This window comes from Ochotona curzoniae, unplaced genomic scaffold (genome assembly GCF_017591425.1).
Source record: "Ochotona curzoniae isolate NIBS_2020 unplaced genomic scaffold, NIBS_Ocur_1.0 contig_3190, whole genome shotgun sequence".
NCBI lineage: Eukaryota > Metazoa > Chordata > Mammalia > Lagomorpha > Ochotonidae > Ochotona > Ochotona curzoniae.
In genome coordinates, this window is record NW_024465751.1 from 9,078,804 (window position 1) to 9,103,735 (window position 24,932).

At 44.0% G+C, this 24,932-nt stretch overlaps 1 protein-coding gene across 1 annotated transcript in view; it reads right to left on the reverse strand.

The window, feature by feature from the left end:
- The window catches only part of FER1L6 (fer-1 like family member 6), a 109,832-nt gene extending 85,166 nt beyond the window's left edge, over window positions 1-24,666 (reverse strand). The window contains exons 1-11 of the mRNA XM_040979455.1: window positions 24,591-24,666; window positions 19,343-19,463; window positions 16,705-16,759; window positions 16,459-16,590; window positions 13,523-13,585; window positions 10,105-10,183; window positions 8,749-8,905; window positions 7,995-8,181; window positions 6,913-7,105; window positions 5,283-5,635; window positions 934-1,042 (exon numbers count right to left, since the gene is read on the reverse strand). Of these exons, the coding sequence (XP_040835389.1) occupies window positions 934-1,042; window positions 5,283-5,635; window positions 6,913-7,105; window positions 7,995-8,181; window positions 8,749-8,905; window positions 10,105-10,183; window positions 13,523-13,585; window positions 16,459-16,590; window positions 16,705-16,759; window positions 19,343-19,463; window positions 24,591-24,666 (1,525 nt within the window). The remainder of the gene's footprint in view (window positions 1-933; window positions 1,043-5,282; window positions 5,636-6,912; window positions 7,106-7,994; window positions 8,182-8,748; window positions 8,906-10,104; window positions 10,184-13,522; window positions 13,586-16,458; window positions 16,591-16,704; window positions 16,760-19,342; window positions 19,464-24,590) is intronic.
- Between the last annotated feature and the right edge of the window lie 266 nt (window positions 24,667-24,932).

Below are 24,932 nucleotides of genomic sequence, written 5' to 3' on the forward strand. Positions count from 1 at the left end.
AGAGAAAGAACGGCATGCACCTGTGAGTCACAGGGAAGACGGCCACCAGGCAAAATGGAAGGAGGGAGTTGGAGACTGGAGTCTGAGAGTGGTTAGCTGGGTAGAACTTGAGAGTTTGGGACTTCCCCCTATGCAGGCTCACTGCCTCCCTGTGGACTCCAGTCTGCCAAGAGGCTTCTGTGTCTCCTCTTAGTCCTTGGAGAGACCCCAATCATCTTTTCCCAGTCTGCCCACACACCCTGGAGCCCCTCACCATAGCCTCCTCTTCCTTTTCTCCAGCACTGCTGGGCCGATGCCAGTTCTCAGGTCTCTCTCTCTATGCCTCTCTTCTCAGAGCGATTCCTCTGAGGGGCCTGTGCCTTCCCTGTGAGGATGTGCTCCCAGCAGGTGTCTCCATCCTTTGAACATGTGCACACGGGGCTCCCTGACAGATGCCCAACTGCCTGGCTCAGAAGAGCTGGAGTGTATCTAGTTTCTTCTGCTCAGAGAATTCCTTCTCTGATGAAATGTGCCTTCTGAGAGTGGTTTTTCCAGCCTCATAATAGCCTAGAAAACTGGGACTTAGTATAATAGCATCAACTGAATGCGGTAGTGCTTCCACGTATTATCTCACTAAACCACTCACAGAGGAGTTGCTGTTCTTCCCATTTCAGAGATGAATAAACTGAGACCCAGGGAAATGAAGTAAGCCAAAGTAAAGGAGCCAGAATTAGTAAATCAAGTCGGCCTGATTATAACCCTACATCCTACATGCTTTTTCAAAGTCGGGAACTCTATCTGTCCCTTGTTTGCTAACACTAGGGTGAACAGGAAAGTGTTCATTTTGTTCTGAGGTTCATACTTCCACTAGATGCTCTCATGTCGGGTATTTATTTGATAACTAGATCTTAAGACCACGCTCCGCGCCAAGTGCTGCCCTACCCCCATGCTTACCAATCGAAACCTCAAAGCTGATAGGCTTGTCACCAATCTTCCGGTCAATCATGGTAGCTTCAAAAAACGCTCCAAAGAGTAAAAATTCTTCATATTTTTCTGGTACAATCTATAGAAAGGAAGATGATTACTAGACATAAGGGGCACTTCTTTTTTCCTCACCAGGGAGCTGACAGCACCTTTGAGCTGTTCCCACATAATTTACAGCCCTTGATGCCTGCTGCAGGTGACTTTTCCTGTTGATTGGACATGCAGGAATCGTGGTCCACAGAATGCAGCCCAAATGCAGCCATTTCTCTAAAACGATGCAGATTCAGTCCGCTGAGATTCCACCTTAAAATAAAGTCCCTTTTTTTCTTAAACAGTAGACTCCATATGTACATTTTTCTAAGATGTTGTTAGCGGAAGCACAACCTTTTTATGACCCTCAGAAATTAGGCTTTTAGAAAACAGAAAATCAGACACCGAGTGTCACACATTATGCCTTCTCAGTGAACATAACTTTATGATTTACACAGAGAACTCAAAAGCCTTGTGTCATTTGTTTCTCCCAATGATCTTAAAAGGTCAAAGTTTACCACATGCCCATTTTAAAGATGAGTGAAACGAAGCTTCAGGTTTCCTAGTGACTTTCCCAAGAATTCTGACCACAGACCCAGTGTTCTTTGAACTTCAGCATGTGTTTGCCCAGTGTCTCAGTGCTACCCTAACTCAATTTTTGCTTCCTGAAATCACAGGCAAATCAATAGGAGAGATGGGGTTCAGGGACAAGCACCAGTCAATCCCACACTTGCGGGTAGACTTTAAGCACTGTGGTGGCATCTGTGAGGAACACATCAGTGCCAGAACCACAGGTGCCACTCCAGCTTCCCGATGTCACCTGACTAAGGCAGGGCTCCAAGAGCCTAAAGAATTTTCTGGGATCACACAGTTAAGCTCAGCTAACAAGTCTGTTTTGTCCAGGAGCCTACAGTCTGGAAGGCTGTATTTCAACAGTGCACAAGGCACTCCCAGTTCTGAAGACTGATATCGCTAAGGAATGGGTTGCCACTTTTGGGAGCAGTTCTCTCTAGGACGCAGTGACAAGGCCTCATGTGTTTGAGAAGGGAGGCTGGGTCAGCCAGAGTCATTCAGTCTGTGCTCCCTGGTTTTGTGCTTGGGTTTGTTCAAATCCACAGAAATAGCAGTGAAGGTTTCTTAGAAAGCAGTTGTGACTCTGGGGATCAACCTCCCACCCCTGTGAAGAATCCTGAAGAAGATCCCTGCCTTCACACAGCCCTCCTGTGCCGTGGGCATTTCCCGGGATTTTTTTTTTTTTATTGTTCTGGAGTTCTCCAGGAGGGTGGGGCTCAGGGCTGGATCTTAGTCATCACACACACACACACACCTGATGTCCCCTGCTCTGGCTCTAAGCCAGTCTCTTATCTTGCCCTACCACAGCTGAGTTTACTCCCTGGAAGGAGGTGGAACCCACTCAGACACCTGCAGGAAATGAAGGCCGTGTTGCCTGCAACAGCATCCACAGCCACACAACTTTTCTTCAACTCCCCGTTTGGCCACTTTCTAGCTGGTTGACTCCGGGCAAGTCTTGACCCCTTTCTGGGTGACACCTCTTTTCTCTGTGAAATGAAGATCATAATGGGGCCACTTGGAGGAGAGAGACAGAAATGATATCCCGCATGTGAAACAATTGCTTGAACATACAAACCTCATCCGTGGTAGTCATGTTCTGATAGGCAATTTTGAATCAATATCAGATACCTACACCCTTCCAAGTTTAACTCAAATGACTCTTCCATCTGGAAACAGACCTTGATTTCTAAACTGGAAAAATGATCATCGGTAATGCTTACTGAACTCTGTCCATGTGCCACAGGCGATGTTAAAATTATACCTGGAGCAACCATTTACTTTCATAGGCAAGACACCATGCTCTACACTTAGCCCTAATTCACTGTACCAACAGTAACACCACAATGTGCAGACCCTGGGATAGCTCAAGCAAGTGATGGTCATCCACCTGGAAGATCCAGAGTGTGTTTTTTGGCTCCTGGCTTCATCCCCAGCCATCGCAGGCATTTGAAGAATGAACCAATGAATGTAGTATGCACACACACACACACACACACACACACACACACACACACACTCACTTTCTTTCTCTCTCTCTTTTCTGTATACACCTGTTTCTCAAATACATAACAAATCTAAAAGATAATTTTACTCATACATTATCTATGTAACATTTCATATAACAACATTAGAAGGGAGAGCTTTTTAATATACCTACTTATAGATGAGAACTCTACAGCACAGTAAAAGATTAAGATACTCATCCAAAGTTACTAAACAAAACCATTATTTGTTGAGCTCTTACTTGGTGCCAGCTCCTGTCGTGAGCACTTTGTACAAATAGATCCACTAAAGCTTCAATAGTTCTGGAGTAGATGTTGTTATTGGAAATAAGCATAAAAAGGTTAAGTTACTTGTGCCAAGATTCAAGCAGAGGTAGAATTTTCCAGAAGCTTGGCAGTCACATCTGCATCCTATTGCCACAATTTAAATCCAGCCATCTTGCCCGGAGGCCTAGTGCTTCATCTTCACTTTCCATTCATTCCGGCAAATAGTGTGCTTAATGCATTTTTCACTTTCGAATTCCTAGTACATGTATTTTGCATGTCTTACATCCCCTTCTAGATCACAAATCCCATGGAGTTAGATTAAGCTTTTATTCTTGCAAATGCTGAAATGATATTTAGTTTTTGCTTTGTTCTTTATCTTTTTGAGGATGATATTTAAATAAGAAACTCTATTGCTAGGTGTTTGCAGAATGTTTTAAGTAAGCACACTTTTTAGATGGGTTATTTTCTGAGAAAGTTTGAAAAAGGGGAGATAAACTTTGATGGTGCTGTTGAGAATGAGCTGGAAAAATCAGTATCTTGGGACCTCTTGGTTATCTCCTCGTGCAGTTAATTCATGGAAAGAGCGGAACTTGAGAACTCTGAGGAGCTAAAAAGAAACCAGTGTGGCAAGAAAGGATGTCACCGTGCTGGTTAGGGCAAGCTCTGAGCTGCTTAGGTGGTGAGCAAAAGAAGAAGCCTAGTGTGGAAACTTTGAAATACATTCATGAATCTGTGGTTAACTCCCCTTCAAAGAGTGACGTCTAATTCCTCATCCTTTGTGTATGTGTAATGGGTAGAACACAGCAAAAATGTCTGTATGTGGCTTCCACAATCAGATTATGAAACACATTTTCAGGGTGGAAACCTATGACTATCTGCCCCCTGGTGGGAGCAAATCATAGTGACATTGACAGCAGCACCAATATATTGCCTGTCTAGCAAGCAAGCACCAAGATCTCTGTCAACCATTTCAAATGTATTCCCTCAGCCACTAGAAGGTGCCTAAGACAGTGACCATGACTGCTCCATTTGGAAGATCAGAAAAGCACAGCACAGAGCAGTGTTGGTGTTACAGCCATGGACAGAACCAACTCCAATATCGCCAACCCTGTACTCTAACTGCTCCTCTTCAAATTGAATGGATCCCAGAAATAAAATGAAGTGTTCTTCCAAGGCTATGCCACCTAGTGTGATTTGATCTCTTGGGTCTCATCCTTCATGGGAATGGATAGTGTTGGAAGAATGGCCTACTTGCTGATCTCAGAAACACTCCCAGGAGAGCCAAGTTAAGAGCTGGAAATCACCCCACCTCTGCAAATGACAAGACACGAGGCTCTTCTAACTACAAGAAACCATTGCTAAACTAAATGGTATTCACATTTTGCATTCAGCTTGGAGGTTCTTATTTCTTTTTCATAATATAGCACTGAACTGGAAAATGCTTTCATGTTGATGATGACTGGAAAGCAGTAAATATTACCTGGAGTTGTGATTTTTCCCACAGGTCTGGAGCAGGAAAATTGGTCTCTCAGTTTTTTAAATCCCAGAAAGTCACTTAGCATTCCTCCTCCATTTCCCAACCCATGTGTGATCTGAATCCAGACCACATCTCCAGTTAACACAGCTAAACAAAACTAGCCCACATCTCTAGTTTGGTCAGTCACCCCACCACCCACTCCTATCAACTCTCTTAGAGCTCTCATATTTCTCTTTCCTTAGGTTTCTATGGGAATCCATGTTCAAGGGGACTCTAGGGGAATTTATTAGGAGCACATGGCTGGGTTGTATGCAAGAAGAGATAGAAATCAACTCCAGAATACGGGGCACAAATTGTACAAGAACAATTAAACATGTGTATGCCAACACCTTGCAGGAGAATGGGCAAGTGCTGTTTCTATCCCAGGCTCATTTCACCATGAGGTAGTGTGGAGCTGTGTTCAGACCTACCTCCGGGGAGACATCAAAAGGCTCCACCTCAACATCAGTGGAGTTAGTTTTATCCGATGCCTGCTGGGGTTTTCCATCTTCAGTTTTGTCAGTCTTGTCTTTACTGGAGCCTTTGGAAGACTTGGAGTCCTTGTCCTTCGAAGTCAACTTGAGTTCCTTCAGGGCCTTGGAGAATTTGGACTCTTGTGCCCCTCCAGATAGGATTTCCACTGCAATTTCGACCAGGATTCTGCCTCTGAATGACACACCCTCCCCAAAGCCTTCGTTCAATTCCTGATAGTCATCCATTAAGCTGTGGTTTCTTGGTGAGCCGTACAGGTTAATCCAGGCAGGTCCAAAGGTAGGTAGAAAGCCTAGGAAGATCCGACACTTTAATTGATGGGTATGTTTCCAAGTTCATTTATTTGTTTTTTTAATGAAAGATCCGTTAAAATTATGGGATATGCAAAAATGACAAATGAAAACATTTCCAGATTATCTCACTTCTGGAAGACAGCCAAGATTCCCATTTGTCTATATTTCATGATAGCTCTTTATCCATGTATATTTATACTTGCTCTAAGTTGTAATAATGTCATAAGTGCATGTATATTTATGTGTCACTCATTCATCAAATGTCTAGTGAATCCTAACATGTATCAGGCTCATGCTAGGTAATAAGTCTGCAGCCCAGTGGAGGAGAAAGCAAATACAAATAGTAAACAAATAAATATTTATGGACACTGTGAAGGACAAAGATCTCCTGGAGATTTAAAAGAGATAGATCAGTGAGCTGTTTGGATAATAACCATCTCCTAAATTTTTTTTAACCAATTAAAGCCTATTTGTGTGGGCTGTTCTTTTTTTTTTTTTAAGATTTATTTTTTATTATTTTTGTATTGGAAAGGCGGATATACAGAGAGGAGAGACAGAGAGGAAGATCTTCCGTCCGATGATTCACTCCCCAAGTGAGCGCAACGGGCCGATACTATGCCGATCCGAAGCCAGGAGCCTCTTCCGGGTCTCCCACGTGGGTGCAGGTTCCCAAAGCTTTGGGCCGTCCTCGACTGCTTTCCCAGGCCACAGGCAGGGAGCTGGAAGGGAAGCGGGGCTGCCGGGATTAGAACCGGCGCCCATATGGGATCCCGGGCGTGCAAGGCGAGGACCTTTAACCACTTGCGCCACCGCGCCGGGCCCATGTGTGGGCTGTTCTTTTCCCTGACCTCCACCCTGGGTATACTAAGCCTCCATTCACTCATGGGTTCATTCAGCTATAACTCCTTGCCTTTCTCCTGTCCTCACACTCCCACCAGTTCACTGGGGATAGGCTTTGCAGATAGAGGATCACTTAAGCCTGTAAAAAAAATCACAGATACCCTGTGGGCATCCAAGATTACACAGCAGATTTCATCTGTAGATCTGATTGCCAAGCTCTGATCTAATCCACACCGACTTCCTAAAGGACACACAGAGATGCCCAGGGAAGACTTAGGACCAGGACCTCTATCTCCCAGAGTCCAATCCCATCCAATGCTATAGCCTATCCAATGCACAGGCCAGCAGAAATGGGGAAAGCGCCTAACACAATAGGGAAAGCTTGCTCTAACCCATTCAAGGCAAGGGCTCCAAAGCAAAAGTTGGGAGACTTTACCTTTATCTCCATCCTGCTCATTGGAAATTTTCTTCAGGTCAATAAAATGGGTTGCCAATGCCACATCATTCATGCTACCCTCATCCCACACCTGGATTTTCACCCTCCGACACAAGGGAGGAAACATTTCCTTGAAGACCACCTGTTCGTGCCACACTGGATTGGCACAGTTTTTTTGCACTGTGGTCCGCCCCTACAAACATAATCAGAAAAAGGTAATCCATGGGAGGAAGTGATTAATGAAAATCTTTCAAACCATCTCGAAGTATAAACTGTAATAATGCTATTTCTATTCTCCCTTACCCCCAACAATGTGCGAACCAGTGGTACTCAGCCACCACTACTGACAATGTATTCTGTACCAGACACTATGTGAGGCACCTGGGACAGAGACAGTCATCACTTTACCCTCAGGAAGTTCTAATCATAGTATTAGGGTTGTGGTGATTAAAAAAGAAAAAACCCAGGAATTGTTCCTGCATCAGTCTGTAACCTCCCATCTCATAAAGGTATGGCTTTAAGCGAATCATCCCTCCAGTTTAGACCTCAGTTTTCTCATAAAATAGAAGTGATATCCTATTCAACTTCCAAGGTCCACCAGAGCATCCCAATGCCAAACATTAGGTATATGTTCAAATGTGTGTCAGATGAAACTTCAAAATTGAGCCCACCAGATTTCAGCTCTGATCATGTCTCCCAGTCCTGGTCCTGCCAATGGAGCATGACTTCTGTGGTAGGAGTAGGGTAGACTACCAAGGTGGATGGTAGAAGATATCAAGAGGGGGTAATGATTCTATAGTACCTGGAGACTGAGTTGCAGCTCAGAGAGGTAGAAGATGAGTGCAAGTGTCCTAACAGGGACACACTCAGAGCTCCTATCCATCATCTCCAAACAGGGGTGAATGTATAACCCTCTTCCGCTTCCTCTGTCAAGTGGCTTCCTTGAATTTGGCAACAACCTTTAGCTTTCAAGTCATTTCCAAATATTTATCTTAGCTTCACTGCATTTGGCTAGAAATGCCTTGGATACATGAATGGTCTCTGGCCCAAGCCTCCATGTGTTAGTGACAATGGCTGCTCACCGTCTGCCCAGCAAAGGACACCTCCACGAAGGGATCCACAAGGTCCTTACTGTCACCCACAAATGCTTTGGTGACATTAGCCATGATGCTGGAGTTCATTTTGGGCAAGCCTTCTGCTTTGTAGAGTCTCACATAGAATCTGGCCCAGGGTCTCTCTGATGGAAAGCCTTGGGGGATCAAAAGGTTCCTGGGAAGGGAAGAATAGTCAAAAATAAAAGCAGGAAAAGACAAGCAATTTAGAGCAAGCAAGAAGCTTTGGGATAGATGAGAAAGACTAGGATTCATGAATAGAATGAGTTTTCTTTTCATTATTAATGATAGCAAAAGGTAGGAAAGGTAGGATTAGAATGAATACAAACTAATTTGGATTCTAGATTTACAAGATAAGCACCATCTCCCACTCCACACCTTGACAGAGGTTCATTTAAGCCTTTCCACACCACAGATCAGTGATTAGAAATATGATTTCTTCAAAGAAAAAATAGCTAAGTTCAAGCAAATTAGATAAGCTCAGAAATAGTCTCCCTACAGAGGGTTGTTACAGGAAGAGGGAGTGTCCTCCTCCTGGAAGCTGGCCTCTGAAAGCATAACCATGCCTTCAGTAAGATGCTTCACAGTGTCACCTAGAGAACAGAAACCCAGATGAACAAGCCAGGAGCTTGACCCCGGAAGGAAAGGGGAAGAAGGAGGAGAAAGAGGACATCAAGTTGGCACATATCACATCTCTTGTCTGGCCTGAATGGCCCCGTCTTACTTTTCTATCTGCTCCTCGGCATCAGAGGTTTTTGGGTTGGTCTTTAAGATGTCGCCTTTACCAGTCACGCTGATGTCACATTTCAGGTAGCCCTTGGTGCCAGTCCTGATGTCACCAGGATCCGTGAGCAGTGCCCATTTGTCACAGAACTGATGGCCTGTGAAAGGATTCTAATAGTTCACATCCCTCTCAGGGGTTCCTGGCCTGCCCCCACTCTCCCCCATATCCCAAGGCACGACCCTCTTCGTTTTATCTGTTGACCATCTCAGTTGTTTCCAACCCTTGTACTGCCTCTTTCTCTAATTTTCTTTCTTCCCACCTTCTTCCCATCTAGTTCTCTTTTTCACTCAACCTACCATGAATACTTGAAGAACCTTCACTCTAACAAAAGTCATCTGTCAAGACTCATGTCCTCGACAGACACAGGAACATTAACAAAATATAGAAGTTGCATATCAATACTTATGGTCTTGAGCATAAATGTGGCTCATGAAACTCTTTGCTTGATCTACATCGTGAATCAAAAACTCACAATCACTTACAAAATCTACACTTTCTGGGTTATGCTTAGAAAAGTGGTTAGAGCTGATACGAACAGGCTCACACTTCTACCTAACAACAAATGCCAGAAAGCTTGAGCAACTACTGTTCTTCCAATGAGGATCCCAAGTCCTCTGGTTCCCAGACACTCAACTGCCCACAAAGGGACATACCCAACTCAGTGTATTCATTCTTGCTTGCTGCCTGGCCCCTGAATCAGTATTGCTGTTGAAGGGGAGGAGCCTTTCAAAAGATTTGTGCTTGTTATTGGCTCTGTTACTTACTGGCTTTTGACCTTGGGCAAGGTACCCAAGATCCTTTGAGTTTCTACTTTTTTAATAAGCCAGGTATAATAGCTGCTTTTATTGAAAACTCTGATAGTAAAATGCTATAGTTTTAATTTCTGTTAGGGTCTTTACTAATCACTGTGCATAAATGTATTAGCTTATTTAGTCTTTCAACAAGCATGTGAGTTATTTTATGTACATGCGTACAGATGAGGAAATAGACACCCAGAGAAGTGCCCAAGAATAAGAGTGGAAGGTAATGTAGATAATCTGACTCCACAGTCCACATTCTTAACATCTAGAATCTAGCCCCACTTCTGCTCACATCTCACAGTACCAAATAAGAAAAAGTTTATGAAAAAACTTAACTCCTCAGAGTGGATATGGAGCACTATTTTATCATCAAATTATAAAATTCTTGAGGGCAAAAGCCATGCCCCATTCAATTTTGCATAACTGATGCCCAGTGTTGCTGGATGAATAGATAGGACACAAGTAAGAGAGAGGTGAGGAGGTGGTACTTCCTTACCAGGTTGGTTGTACACAGTTCCCAGGTCTACTTTGAAAGAGCCAATAAGGATACTTCCTATCAGCTTGTGGTGAAAGACCTGCGGAGAGATGAAGCAGTGAGTTCAGTGGGTCTATCTTAGAGGATAAGACTGTGAAATGGGTTCATGACCTAACAAGAGAGCAATCACAGCTTGACCTTTGTCTGAAGCATGATGAAAGTTAGGGAATTGGCAAGCCACAGTCCTGTACAGGATTTCTAGAAGTGCCTCTCTCCTCTACCTACCTGATTCTTCTGGAGAGCTTTCATCTAATTTATTGAGTAACACTTGGGAATTCTCATTGCCTAGTAAGCACACCCTTTAATACCCACTCCTATCTGTTGAAACTCTATTCACTAATGCCTATAACAAATGTTGCTCCATCAGGTAGTTCTCCCTGATCTCCCCAATCCAACTACAATTTGTCCCTTTCCTTTTTAAATTCCCGCAACAATTGATTCACATATCTTGAGATGTATTGGACACACACAACAGTTACAACAAGGGAAATGTGCACCCTTGTTTTGTCTGACCAGAAGTCACCAGAGTGTCTGATTTGGTGACATTAGCACCTGTCAGTGCTCATGTGGTCGAGCTGAAGAGAACCTTAAAGAGGGCAGAGATGGTGCCTGAACTAGAAGCCACCTGGTAGGAGTAAATGCTGAAGAATGGGGTGGAGGGAGGGAGGTCATCGCTCAGTCCCAAAACAAGAGAACTGTGGAGTTCGGGAGAAAAGGAAATGGTAACTCAAATGTCTTCAAAACACGGGAAGGCTACCCCCTAGAAGAGGCTGTAGGCATGCTACGTGATCCCCAAGTAACAAGTGGAAAGCTTTCAGCATAATACAAGAACAATTTTATAAACCAGAACCTCTCATCAATAGGGTTTGCTTGCCTAGAGAGAGCAACCCATCCACCACTAGAAATAACCAAGTTAAGCACTAAAAACCTTGTTTTGTAAAGGTGAGGAGAGCTTCCAACCAGTTGGAAGTGAGATCACATCGACTCCAGGCTTCCTCCTGAGTATAACATCCTCTGAACCTTTGAATCAAGGTCATTTGTCTATTGCCTTCTACATGCCACACAACCTGGTTCATAATAGATGTTCAATAAACATTCAGTGAATTCATTACTGAGTGATGAACGAACGGAAGCCATTTGCAGCTTCTGAATAGTTCTTGGCAGCAGCACCAAGAAACAATAAATTCCACTGACCTCAAGAAGTGGCAGCCTTTCTCATTCCTCTTCTTATTCCCTCTCCCTTGCTCAAATTTTCCATGGTGTCAGAGAAAGGAGGGAAAGTCAGGACAGTCTGGCTGAGTAGAAGAGTTATTTAAGGCCATGTACATAACGTTTAACCAAAAACTGCCCTGTTTGCAGCTCCTTAGGTGACTTCTCAGGGGCGTTGGGAAGAGCTGAAACCTGTTTCAAGCTTGCCTGCCAGGGTGAGGGTCACTGTGGACCAGATGAAATGCAAGAATCACCCCTGCTCAAAAAATATTTCAATAATACAGGAGGCTTCTCAAGTCAGCCACCAGCACTTGAGAGACTGGCAAGCTTACTGTGGCTCAGTGTCAGATTACCAGAACTGCGGGAATATCTTACACCAGACTGTGGGGGTCCTGCATGCCTTGGGTGAGAGACAATGGCCTTTGCTACACACCACAGCATGCTGCCACCTGGCTATCCCAATACAATCTGTTTACAACACTCTCCCTCCTTCTCCCAACACTGAGTTTATTCTAAGCACATTTTTAGTTCAAGAACTCACAGAAAAGTGGTATTGAACATTTCTTTTGCAAGAACTTTCAGTTAAAACATACTTTCTCTGTCTTTGGGAGTCATTTATGGAGTCCACAGCTTTCTCTCCTTCCAAGTTAGAGGAACAGAGACAGACAACACCAGCTTTGAGCCTCCAACTAACTATTTGCATGACCAACGAACACTCATGACCCTTCTCTGAGACAATGCTTAAAAACTGACCAATTAACTGTTCAGCTGAAGAATAGAAAGTCCCCGAGGAGCCTACTAGAGAGGTTATCTCACAAACAGGTGGTTGCCTGAGTACAGGGACAAAGTCCTGTCCCAGAGTACCTCTTGCATCACTTGTCATCATGCCTGCATCTCTAACATCAAGAATGTTTGGCTCTTGGTGACTTCTCATTCCTCAAGAGTCACATTCCTCAAGTGTTCCTGGCAAGCAGAGGATCATTTCACTGTGACCCAGGCCATTGGCAGGACTCTGCCAAGACTCTGCCAAGAGCCAGCTCTGGTTAAGGGAGAAATATTATATATGTGCATGTATTAAATCCCATGGTAACAAACACAGCAAGGTAGAGGAGGATGGGGAAGGAAATCCCTGCAAGACAAGTTTTGTCATCTGGCTAGGGCTATGACTATTGAGGGAAATTTCTCGTCTCATTCCTCACACTTCTTACTCTGACCCATAGAGCAGGGATATTTTTCTGTCAAAGCTGTCTGGAAGAGGACATTCACTTGGCAACCCTGCAATCCATTGTCCTCAGAGGCACAGGCCCTCCCACCCTTCTCTTGGGAGAAGTGACAGTTTCTTGGATGACTGAGACAGATGCCCCACCTGCCATTTCCTGGTCTCTATCTCTTTGCTGAATGCAATGATGTTAGCAGAGATTGCATGTGGCCTGCTTCTCTCTCACTTGGAGCAGTATGGCCTCAGCATGGGCCTTTCACTTCCTATGCCTGCCAACCATGTTCCGAACAAACCTGGATAAGAACCAGATTGTACTGGGTAACCCTCTCTTTATTCTTCTGCCTCCATATGTGGAGACAGCAATTGTCCTGGCAGGACCAAGATGGGGTCTATACAGTAGATCCAATGCCACAATGATAGGCCTCAGAGGCAACTTTCAAGAATTCCAATGTCCACCTGCTCCGATTCACAATCTGATCCAGAATTACCAATGAGATTTATTTGTTTGCTTTCTCCTTGGTTCTTGTAGCCATTTCTCTACTTATTCTCAACTAGGAGGGGCAAGGGTGTGATTCATCATCATTAGTGTGATTATCATTCAGGAAAGAAGAACGATAACATTTGCTGGATAAAAAGAAAGAAAACACTAAAGCTAGTAATCCATTGAGATGTCATCTGAAGCTTTCCTTACTTTCATTAGTGAGCTAAGCAACCAAAAATTCACAAGAGCTTGAAGGTGCCTTACAGCTGGCCCACGAGAAGCAGAAATTTTCCTGCAATTGTTTCTCCTTTCAAGACTCCTCCAGGCTGGGCTTTTCAGATTTTTCCTTTTTGGTTTCAGCCTCAGCAACTGGCACTCATTCCCCAGCTCTATGCATTCTCAAGCTTGGCAAAGTGTCCCAGTGCATTCCCAGTGCCTAGAATCTCTCCCACCAGCAATGACATACTTACTGAGATTTTGATGATCTTGTCAAAGAGATGCACTTGGGGACCAATGAAGTCGAATACGAAGTACTGTAAAACACAGAGCACATTCTGGCCATCAGCTCTGGGTTTGCGTCTAACAACCCTGTTCCCAGAGGACTGCTTCACCCAACCCACTGATGTGCAGTCCTGGGGGGGTTCAATACACCTAATGACCACCCTCTACTGAAAGTCATTTAGGGTGCTCTCAATTTTTTAAATACAAGTAAAACAAGGACACGCACTATATTCTTGCAGAGGATGTGTGTGAGGATTCCTCTAAAATGTATTTAAGAAGTAGAATTTTGAGTTCACAGATGACGTGTATGTGAATTTTTAATATAAAGTATGAAAATGGATTTCATAGAGACTAAACTCGTTTTACATGCTTAACAGCAGCCAAGGAAAACAAGCATTTCTCCACAACAGTGTCAACTCTTTTTATATTTTAGCATATCATCATGAGTAAAAAAGTTGGTATTTCAAGGTGATTTAACTTGGAATGAATTTGATTAACATAAATTTTTCCCAAAATCTTTCTGTTTCAAACATACATGTGAAATCAGTATGAATGAACAAGGACAGACTGAAAAGAAATTATGGACGTGGCATAAGAAAGTGACTGAATCTGAGAGTTGGAGAAGCTATCTGGACCAATCCTCTTATTTCTATAAGAAAAGTGAAGAGTAAAGAATCTGAAACATGTTGCCACATTCATATTGCTAATTATTGTTGGGGCTAGGACCAAAGCTTAATTCTCTGGAAGTTATCACCCAATGCTTGAAGTCCTGTACATTTCACCATATGACCTGTGAGTCAGGTTTGTCTGAAATGAGAGGTTACAGATTCTAAGACGTAGAAAACTGCATTGAGGTTCTTTGTACATTGTGTGCTTTGGAGACGGATGGGGGAGAGGGATACAGGACTGGGAACCTGTTGTCGCCTGGACGTAGCACAAGTGGAGGTACAGCATGCTAGAGGTGGATATAACTGCTAAGGAAAAGAAACTAACAATTCACAGCCTGCTTACCAAAGGGTACATGAGAAAAATCAAAATGTGAAAGCTCGACAATGTTAGTATATACTCTTAAAAGGAGATCTTAAAGTACAGGTCCCTAACTGTCACCAAGAAGTGATATGATGCTCAGCATCTTCTGTTGAATAACAAAATGTGTGGAGCATTTCAGGAAAATGTTCATATATGTGCTTCAAGTTATAAAGGGTTTTGGTGCTCAAACTTTGTGGGGAAAATTCACTCACATGGAATTCTTCATGAACTGACAGAGTGCTTGAGATGCTGTGGGTTTCTGTGGGCCAACAGATGAGTTCCAGTGTTTACTGCCTTCTGCATTTCCTGGATTTTAAACCCATTGCCTCAGGCAGGTTTCCTGGACCTCTAAGACCAGTGTTCCTTTCCAGCTGGGAGATACTCCCCACCAGTTATTAACTGGTTCCTTACACACCCCTGAGGACCCCCAGACTTAGAAATCTGAGTCAAAAACTGTGCCAATATTCTTGGGTTAACTTGTATTATTTTTTAATGCTATTAATTATGCTTTGGTCATAATGCCACTTGGATCCAAGACTTGTGCGCATAATCATAATAATGAACAAATCTGGAGAGCTATACAGTTTTACAGTGTTTTTATAAAGATTATCTCCAAAGATGTTTTAGAATGATGAGTGGAACCCGAAGGGAAAAACTACTGACATTTGAAAGGCTCTAAGGTAGGCATCAGAGAGAGGGAGTTAACACTCAACAGGGACCTGGGTATTTTCTGCTCTCCCTGCCTTCCTTTTCAATGGTCATTCCCACTGGGATAATAATTAAGACTTTACTGCATTTTTTGATAATTCGTGGAGTTGAAGTGTCTCCAGGGAAACAAGCACGCTTGTACATGGTTAGCTGGAGCATAATTTAGTACCTCCTTGGAAGGCAATTTGTTGAGATCAATATTTTAATTGCACACACCCTATGCCCCAGTTATGCTATATTAATACCACTATAAGTAGTAGCAAAAGGCAGGCAACATTCAGTGTCCACCAACAAGAAATTGATTGGCTTGGAAAGTTATGGTCTAACAAGGCAATGGAAAACTCTGTGACCATGAGGGGAAATGAGACCTGCAGGTCCTGATAAGGATTTATCTTCCCACAGGATTGTGTGGGAGAACAAGGTCTGGAACAGTGTAGTGCATGCTGCTGCTGCTGAGTGGGTACAATGTTCATTTGTTTTCCTGTGCATGCTGGGAATATCTCTGGACGGCCTGGCAAGGACAGATACATTTAGATGTGAGAGTCTGGAGAGAATAGGGCTGGAAGGTCAGACGGAAGACATTTCTTTTCACTATATACCGTGGAATACTCTATATCCTTTTTTTTTTTTTACCATATAGTGAGTTCATTTTTAAAAGCTAATAATTTGTATGCTTAATATTTAGAAGTTTCATTCTTTGAGGCTTTCCTTTATCATTTCTATATAGTTTTAAAACATTATAAGTTTTTTGCTTTCTAACACAGTATGCGTATTCCAAAAACACCAATTAAATTTCCAATGTCTGTACCACAAAAAAACAATGTCTGTCTTCTCACTAAACCAATTGATATGTTTATTGGATGGCAATGAGCTTATAAGAAATAAATAAATCAGTCTACTGGAAACATAGTGAAGCCTTTAAAACCAGAAAAAAATTTCATGCCTCTCTTTTCCCTCATCCTTTAGTTAAAAAACAAAAATAAAAACAAACAAATGAACAAAAACCACTTTTTATGGGCCTGTGTTGGTAGGAGGCTTGGAGAGCTTGTCTAGATCACAGAACAGGAATGGGGCGGGGCATGAACACTATTCTGTTGTGCTGAGGAATCCTGCAGATGGCTGGGAAGAGCAGGCTGAGCGACGGGTGCTGGTGAACATCATGACTTACCTCATTGTAAAATGGGCTGTTGGTTCCTTCCTTCACTGTACTTTGCTTCTTCTCATCTCCAATCTCAATGATGACCACTGGGTCAATGTTCTCGCCCACCAGCTGGCGGGCCTCGATGACGGTGATGGCAATCTATGGCACAAAGCAGCGGGTACGCCACACTGACTGTCACTGTTTACTGTCACAAGGAGAACAGGCAGGGGTTGGGGGCAAGGGAAGGCTGGCCAAGAAGAGGCCATCACTTACCTGATAAGTTTGGGATTTGATCTCCCCATCATGGATCTTAGCTGACAATTTTGATCTATTAGAAAAAGTTTAATGCATTCATTTTGTCAAAGAAGAATGCCCCTCAGATTCTTAAGTCATTATAATGTTTCCTCACACACTTCTAAGGCCTTTTATTTAAACTGTGTTACTTGTTCTCTCTCTGTCTCTGGAATAGATAACTAGCAGTAGACAAGTGCTTTAATCATCCCATGACTCAATTCCCCCATCCTAAAAGAACGAAGCTAATAAAAGCACCTACTAAGAGAATTGATCGCTAGAATCAAATGACATAATGCTGTAAAAGGTTCCCCTCAAAGCCTGGCAAGAGTAAATGCCAGGACTTACTGTCAATGCGATTGTGGTTATTGTTGACATTTGACTTTACAGAACCGGAAACAGAGCTGCCACGGTAAATCAGTGGCAGAGCCAGGTCAAATAAGGATCTCCACATCACCTGCCTGATCTTTCACACAGGGCTACACAGCCACTTCAAGCAAATTTGATCATTCTCAGTTTCATGATTACTTTTGAAAGAACTGGTTAAAAAAGCAAATAGGAAGGAGCAACCAAGAGGCCATCTTAGCGAGATTTCACATTCCAGGGCGTTTCATTTTATTGGAACTGTCACAGGTAATTGAAAATAGACATGCAACACCTAAGTGCTTCGAGATTAAGCATTAGCAGGAAGTGAGGAAGGATCTATATTGTCATGGAATCACTAATGTCTGGGAAATGAACCTAGTTTGCATTCCTAGTGGATTTGGTTCCCTTGGCTTCTGACAATACTGACTTCATTCTACTTCTGTTGAATGTAATTGAGTTTAGAAAGAGCAGAACAAGGTAATAAAATTTCCCAGGTTTTGAAGTCAGACTGACAAAATTAGAACATTTACTCTCCTCAAATTTGGACTTTAATGTGCTTTTTTAAAAGTAGAAATATAATCCGTGCCACATAAGGTTACTCTACAGAGCAAGGAGCCAGTGCTTGTAAGAAAGGGAAAGTAGTATTTAACTTGCTCATCAACAAAATGGCAAGTTCATACTGATGACTTATTACATAAAAGCCCAGTGCTAAGCTCATTTAGGGAAAAACAAAAACAAATTAACCATCATATTGGCTCATGCAGAGCTAACAATCCATCCATGGGAGAGAGGACAAAGGGATATAAACAAGGAACTGAGATATAAGTGTAAAATGTGCTGAGGGAGGAAGAGAGGGGGAACTTGGTAGAAGAGCTGTAGAGAAGAAACTTCTGAGGACCAGGGCGAGCAGCATAGACTGCATCACAGAGGTCAGGTTTGAATCGAGCATTGGCAGGTGGATGGATTTTAATAGCTGGAGAATGCTCTGACCAAGCAGAAAGGAAAAGGCTACAATTCCTGGCTTTGTTCCTCCTGCCTTCCTCCTTTTACCCCAGTGAACTAAATGACAAAAATACCTTTAAGGGGATTAAAGAATAACTGAGGGGGAGCTGAGGTAGAGGTGGGAGCTGTCAAGTACAGACAAGGGCCAAGAGACAAGGCTATGAACAAGCTTCAGGTCATCTTTCAAGTGTCCCCACCAAACTCTCACCTTCTCTGATACCTACCTGTTTTCCATTTCACCTTGCCTCCAAACCATCCTCCCTATACATGCACATATCTACACACCCTGTCACAGCCCAGAAAGAGCAATAAGATCTGCCACATGGGGCTACATGGATAGTAACAAGATAAAGAGCCCGATAAATTGTCTTAAGTGAAAAATGGACATAAAGCAATACGGTAGTTTGAACACACAAATACCCCAGCTGCTGGCTTCTCTGCTCCTCAGACTCCTTCTCTGGCGTGGCTAATCTTATAACCTGCATTCGTCAGCAGAATCAGCAGAAGTGACTTGCCGGTTCTGAGACCTTGTTTATATCGACTTCTCTCAGAACCCTGGCCATAGTTAGAACAAGCTTGCAATAACATGATGGATTTTCTGACATCATGTGAAGCAGAGTCCAGTGGCCCTGGCTGAGGTAATTGTAGACAACCAAAACACAAACTAAAATTAGAGCTGCCATGGGACCACAGACACATGGGCATTCACAACTCTCTAGGATCAACTGACCAATAGACTCTTGAACAGTAATTAATATGTATGACTGTAAAGTACTGATTCAAACGCTATTTGTTACACATCAGTATCTGACTGATGCAGCTAATTGCATGCAAAAGCCAGTTTGCTCTGACTTTTTATTGAGAATAAGAACCATTCTCACTTGAAACAGACACAAAACTAAGACAATTATAAAGCAATTAGCACTGTGGTGAATTACATGGCAGGTGAGGGAGTGGCTCTCAAATCCGCCTTTATTCCTGCAATCAGACACAAACTCGGCAGGACATCAGCACCTTAACTCGGGAGAAGATGGATAAAGCTGTTGGACAGAGGACCCTGACCCACTGGTCAGTCTCAGAGGCAGCACTGCATGGAGAGAAGTAAGCAGGCACTGAACGCAGTCTTTTTGACTTGATCTTGGTCTCGCTGTGGAAAGCAGCAGGCCTTCTGTTCTTCCAGAGCCTGTAGGAGTACCTGGCACGTGAGTGCTGCTCAGCACATGTGTGCTGATCACATTCACCAACACCATACCTTCTCCTTGGAAGAGCAGTGGTGGCAGGAGTGACAGAAGCATCGTCATAGGTCAAGTCTCCTCCTGGTCCTTCCTGCTGAGAGGGTCCCTCCTGCAGTGGTTCTCCTTCACTTTGGCCATCTAGAGAAGCAGACAAAGGAAGAAAGTCCTGTTACGTTGAGCCACTGTGGCACTGGGCCTCTACTCTGCATCCAGCGCTAGGGCAGACAGGAGAAGTTCAAGGACCCCAGGGAACAGTCCTTGCCAGCATGCAACATCTTACTGGCAGAAAAGCTAGGCAGGTCCTCAGCTTTCCTTTTAAAAGTAATGTATCTTCTGCTTCCAAAAAAGTTCCCAAATTTATATGGATACAATTGGGAATGAAAACTGTGTTATGAATTTCAAAACATGCTTTCAAGTGATAACCTTGCCACAGTGGAAACCAAGACAAGTCATTTTTTTTCTCTCTGAACTTCACTTGAAAATGCAATGTGCGCAAAAATTTCCTAAGAAGTTGTTGTTACAGTGCAGCTTTTCATTCGGTGGAGAGGGGACAAGCTTCAACACATCTAACAACAAAATCCCAGGTGCGGGCGTCCCTGTATCTACAGAGCTAATTTTGAGCAACAGGATGCTATAGCCCGAAAACAGAGTGTGGGTCCCGATTCCTGGAGCCTGGAAATGATCTCTTATTTGGAGAAAGGTGTCTGTCAATGTAAAAAGAGGAGATTGCCTGGTGGACACTAACAGGATGCATAGGAGGCAGAGGCAGGTTGTACAGATGGAAAATAAAAAGGAAGCAATGTGACCAGAGAAGCAGAGATGAAGCTAGTTCAGTTGCAAGCCAAGGGACTTTGCAGCCATAAGATGCTGGGAAAGACTAGCAAACACTCCCTGCAGTGAATGGGACCCTCGACTCGATGCTGGTTCTAGGCATCCTGTCCCTAACACTGTGTGAGTATAAATGTATGTGGTTTAAAGAAGTCTGGGAAATGAGGGACTTGGCAAAATCAAATGAAGGCAGAGTCAACAGAACCTGTTCCCCCACAGCCTGGGTCTCTGACTCAGTCATCTGCATGCTGCCTGGATATCAGGAACATTTAAATGCCTCAGGACCACTTCTCAGCATGGATCTTAGCAAAAATACACAAGTTGCTAGGCCTCCCAAAAATGCATGCATGACACAGTGCAAAGACTTGAGTCTTGGGTTCAAACCCGAGGTGTTTCACTTTCTGGTTTTCTGTTGTGTGCATGTTATATCATCTCTCTCAGTCCTGTTTCCCTCATCTGTAACACAAGGCAAAGGTAACGTCACTGCCTCACAGGCTGCTAGGAAGATTAAATGACACACATGAACCCTCTAGCACAGTACTCGTCAGGTACCCTTGGGTGCCCGAGGCTTTCGTTGTATAACTTAACAAAGTCCCCTGGAATGTCTTGGAAATTTTTACTTTGCTTGTAAAACGGAAGAATTGGGCGGAACTGGTTTTAAAATGTGTTTAAAGCAACAGAATCATCTTATAAATGTGATTTCATCCTGAACTGCCACATACAACCTAAGCCTGTTCATACCAAGTTGTCCTACATACCATGGGATCGAATGAGGACTTCACTGTCACCCTCTTTGGATGCACCTGAAGCCATTTCTCAGAACCCTAGGCTCCTATGGGACTCACCTGTGAACACAGCAAATTAATCATTTCTAGGATGGCTCCTAGAGCTTGTACTTTTTGTTTCCTGATTGCAATCAGCAACCCATGCCACCAGCAGTGAGGGAGGAAATGGCCTGCCGAAAGAGCCCGTGCATGGGCCTGGTCCTGGTCAGTGCTCAGCGGTTACAGAGCAAGTCACCGGCTGAACAGAAAGCCCGCTTTTCCCATGATCTAAAGAAGCTGAAGTCAAGGCCAACACTGCAGAGACAATAGAAGCAACGGTTGTGCCTGGCTCTGCTCCTTGAAGCTGTGAGATAAAATAAACACTTGTTCCCCACTTGACTGCAAGGGCCTGATGGGTAAGGATTTCCTGTCATAGTCTCAAGCTGCCAGGGAATGCACTCAGGCATCTCATCAATGCTAGAAATGGTTTAAGGTGGGAAGCTGAGGATCCAGGCATTAACAAAGTTCAGAGCCCCCTCTCCAGTGTTTCTATCCTCATGGATGGAATGGATCCGAGCACAAAGGTAGTCAGCTTAAGCTTCCTCTCCAACCCTCGTGAATACACTGAGTTGCTACCAGATTTTTTTTAATCCATTCTCTGTGGCATACACAGCATAAGCCACATCATGTCACTTCTCTTGTTAGAAGTCTCAATGGTTTTCTGTTGTATTTAGAATAAATGTGAAGTCCTCGACGATCGTCAGCCAGTCATTAGTGCTCTGTTCTCTCTGGCTTCGGTCGCTGCTCCTGCCCACCTGACACTCTCCATGATCACACCTCTCTAGCCACACAGTCCTTCCTCACTTCTTATTTTTCTCCATCCCAATCTCTTTTAGTTTGGAATGCTTCCTCACAGCCATTCCTCCTGGGCACTGCTCTCCTCCTAACCCACCCTCCTCCTGAGGTGCCTCTCATTAACTTGCAGCTCAAATATTCCCTTCCCAGAAAACTTCTCTGACTACACTTCAGAAGACTCTCCAGTAATTTCCATTCCAACCACTGTGTGTTTGCTTTATAGCACTTTTCTCAACTTGCAGTGCAGTTATCTCAGTCAGGGTCTTCATAGCTGGCAGATGGCACTTCCAGAGTGGGATGACTTGAGAGCTTTTCACACAAGTTTCAGGGTAAGAAAATTGCACAAGTGCTAGTCATTATCTGGGGGCTAGCAGCAGCTAAGCCATTACCATGCTAGATCCCCTCCCCTGCTCTGCAACATGAAACAAAGGAATAGAGAGAGGGAGAATAAAAGAATTTACTAGACCCTTGGAGAGGAAAACAGGATAAGTCTCCCTAAGAAAACATTTAACCTTCCCTCTGCCGAAGGACACACAAGGTAGATCCCCGCCTCACTCTCTTCCCCTCTCAGATCTCTTGTTGGAGCAGCCCATTGGTCAAATCCAGCTAGAAGCCAGAGGGCCAAATAAATGTGCCATGTATCCATACAGATCATCTTCCAGGGAGAGAGAACGAGTGGAGAAGGGTAGTGAATAGATGTGCAGGGAAGATACAAGAGTCCCACACAAGGCTGTTCTCTCCAGACTCTGCAGTATCCCCCATGACACACCCAGAACCTAGCTCAGGGCTTGACACTCAGCGGACATTGCACCAACATTTGTGGAACAAAGAAATGACTAGGCGTTCATGAGAGGAGCCCAAGAACTACTTGCAGAGAAACTAATGCGCGGATAGGTCGATGCAATGAGAATTTTAAGAACATTAAGGTAGTCTAACCACTGTGTAAAACATAGATGAAATAGCCAAACATTTTGGGTCTCCAGACACTTCACTCAGAAAATTTCACTTAGACCAGGCTGAGGAAGAAAGAACAAAGTCCCTGCCGGGCGGTCTTTGTTTGCTCTGCATCCCACAGTGCTGCCTCTGCAGGAAGGAGGGATGCTGTTTACTCTCCAGGAGGGGTCTGATTCCTCTTGGCTGCCTTGTTTGCTTTGTGGGTTGAAGACTAATTAGAGTAAGCCCAGGAACCTGCTCTTTTGTAATGCCCAAGGCGAGCTGCCCTGAGTCTGCACCAGCTTGTCCTAAGGGGTCACCACAGAGGCAGGAAGGCCCAGACACGGGTGGAAGTCTTCCCTGGGCTCAAGAGCCAGCTTCTCCCTACTCCCCAGTAATGGACTTGGCAAAGTAACTCAAGTAACTGTGACTTGGGCAAAGTCACTCATCCACACCCATTCTGTAATGTGGGGACAACAAATCTACATTTTAAGTTCACAAATGGTGCATGTCATGTGAAAAACAGCAGACTTACCAATTAAGTCACACTTATCCACATCTGCCTTATACGGTTTTGCATCTCTAGGACTGTTGGCATTGTAACCTAAAGGACAGGAAATCTCATGGACATTTTTTGAACTTTCCAATCTTCTCTGTCCAGTCCTCAAAACTGTCCTTTTGAATGAATAGACAAATACAAATATCCAGCTTTAAGCCTTGTCACCACTGAAAGCTTAATGCCCCTCCCTTCCCATACAATGGCGACAGTTACTCATTGGTATCAGTATCACTTTCCTCTGACAAGAATAGATTTAAACCCTGGGAGTACAGAGTGGACTCAGGTGGGGTGTAAGGTCATGGGACAGCTGCAATGGCTGACAGAGATGCAGCTGCCCAAGGAGATGAGAGATAGTGGTTAGTTGAAGCTAATATACCATTGTGGTCTAGGAATGATCCAGAATGCTAGCCTCGAATGGGTTGGCGTCAGGGTAATGCAACCAAAGTCTGTAAGAACTACTCCAGATCTGTCTGTGTGGAAGCCATCGATCCAGTTGGTTCAATAAACACATGGTGTGTGCAAACTCCCACTGTTGGCCTTGGCCTCCATTGGAATGGTTCACACTGCAATGTGAGGCTCTGCTTCTATGGAGAATGAAGAAGCCCATTCCAAAGATGCCAAGCTAGAGAGCCTCAGCCCCAGCTTCTGAAGTTTGGGATCCATGCAGCCACCCAGGACCACCATGCTCAGAAGGAAGACATCACACTCAGCCCAGACTCTGCCATCACATTTCAAAATTCTTAATGACTCCCGATCAGTGCCATTGCATTTTCATTGTTCCCTGGGCTTTGTGAAGGTTATAAGCTATTTTCTTCCACAGTTGGCTTCTTGCAGTTTTGGTTCCTGTAACTTCTATCACAAAATTGAGATAATAGTATCTCCTGGTAAGATGGTAGAAGACTCAGTGAGACAACATACAGAAAACGTCCATGTCAGTAGCTGCTATCCTGATTCTCATTTGCAAAATTTTGCTTGATCTTTCCCATGGCCATGTGAGATAAGCCCTGCAGTCCTCATAGGGTCCCTTTGGTAAACAGACTCAGAGCCACTAACTGGGCCACTTGGTACCACCTCTGGGGAGTAACAGAACAAACTGGGACAGAAATGGAGCTTGAGGCTGTCACTGCATCTTCTGGGGACCCTTTCTATGGCCCAGAGCTGTCCATCTCCCCACCCTACTCCAGCTGAACTGATGACCAGGAGCCTCTGTGGCTTCACCAGTTCCATGTCTATGTTGGGCATGGTCTCGAGAACCAGAGGTGGTAGAGGATCCCCTCTTTCATGTAGACGGGAACTACAGTGGAAGCACCAGTTCCTGAGCCTCACCTTGTGCAGCCTTGTTGGCAAAGAGTAACCCCTTCCCTGCTTTATTCTTCTTCTTCTTCAGTTTCAGTCCAAACATCCCCTTTCTGAAACAGAAGAAGAAAAACAGAAGATCAAAGCCATAGCAATTTTAAATCTCTCAAATCTGCTAGGAAAAAGAAATCACAGAAACACATTGAGTTTTCCTGGCAGCCAGACAGGTCCTCTCTTCTCCCCAAGACGGGGGTCAAGAGGCAAGGGTCACAGACTGCTCTACCTTTGCAGAAGCCAGAAGAACTTCTCTGAATAGAATCATGAGGTGCACCTGCAGTGGCAAGGGGCTGAGATGAAATGTGCCAGGGATGC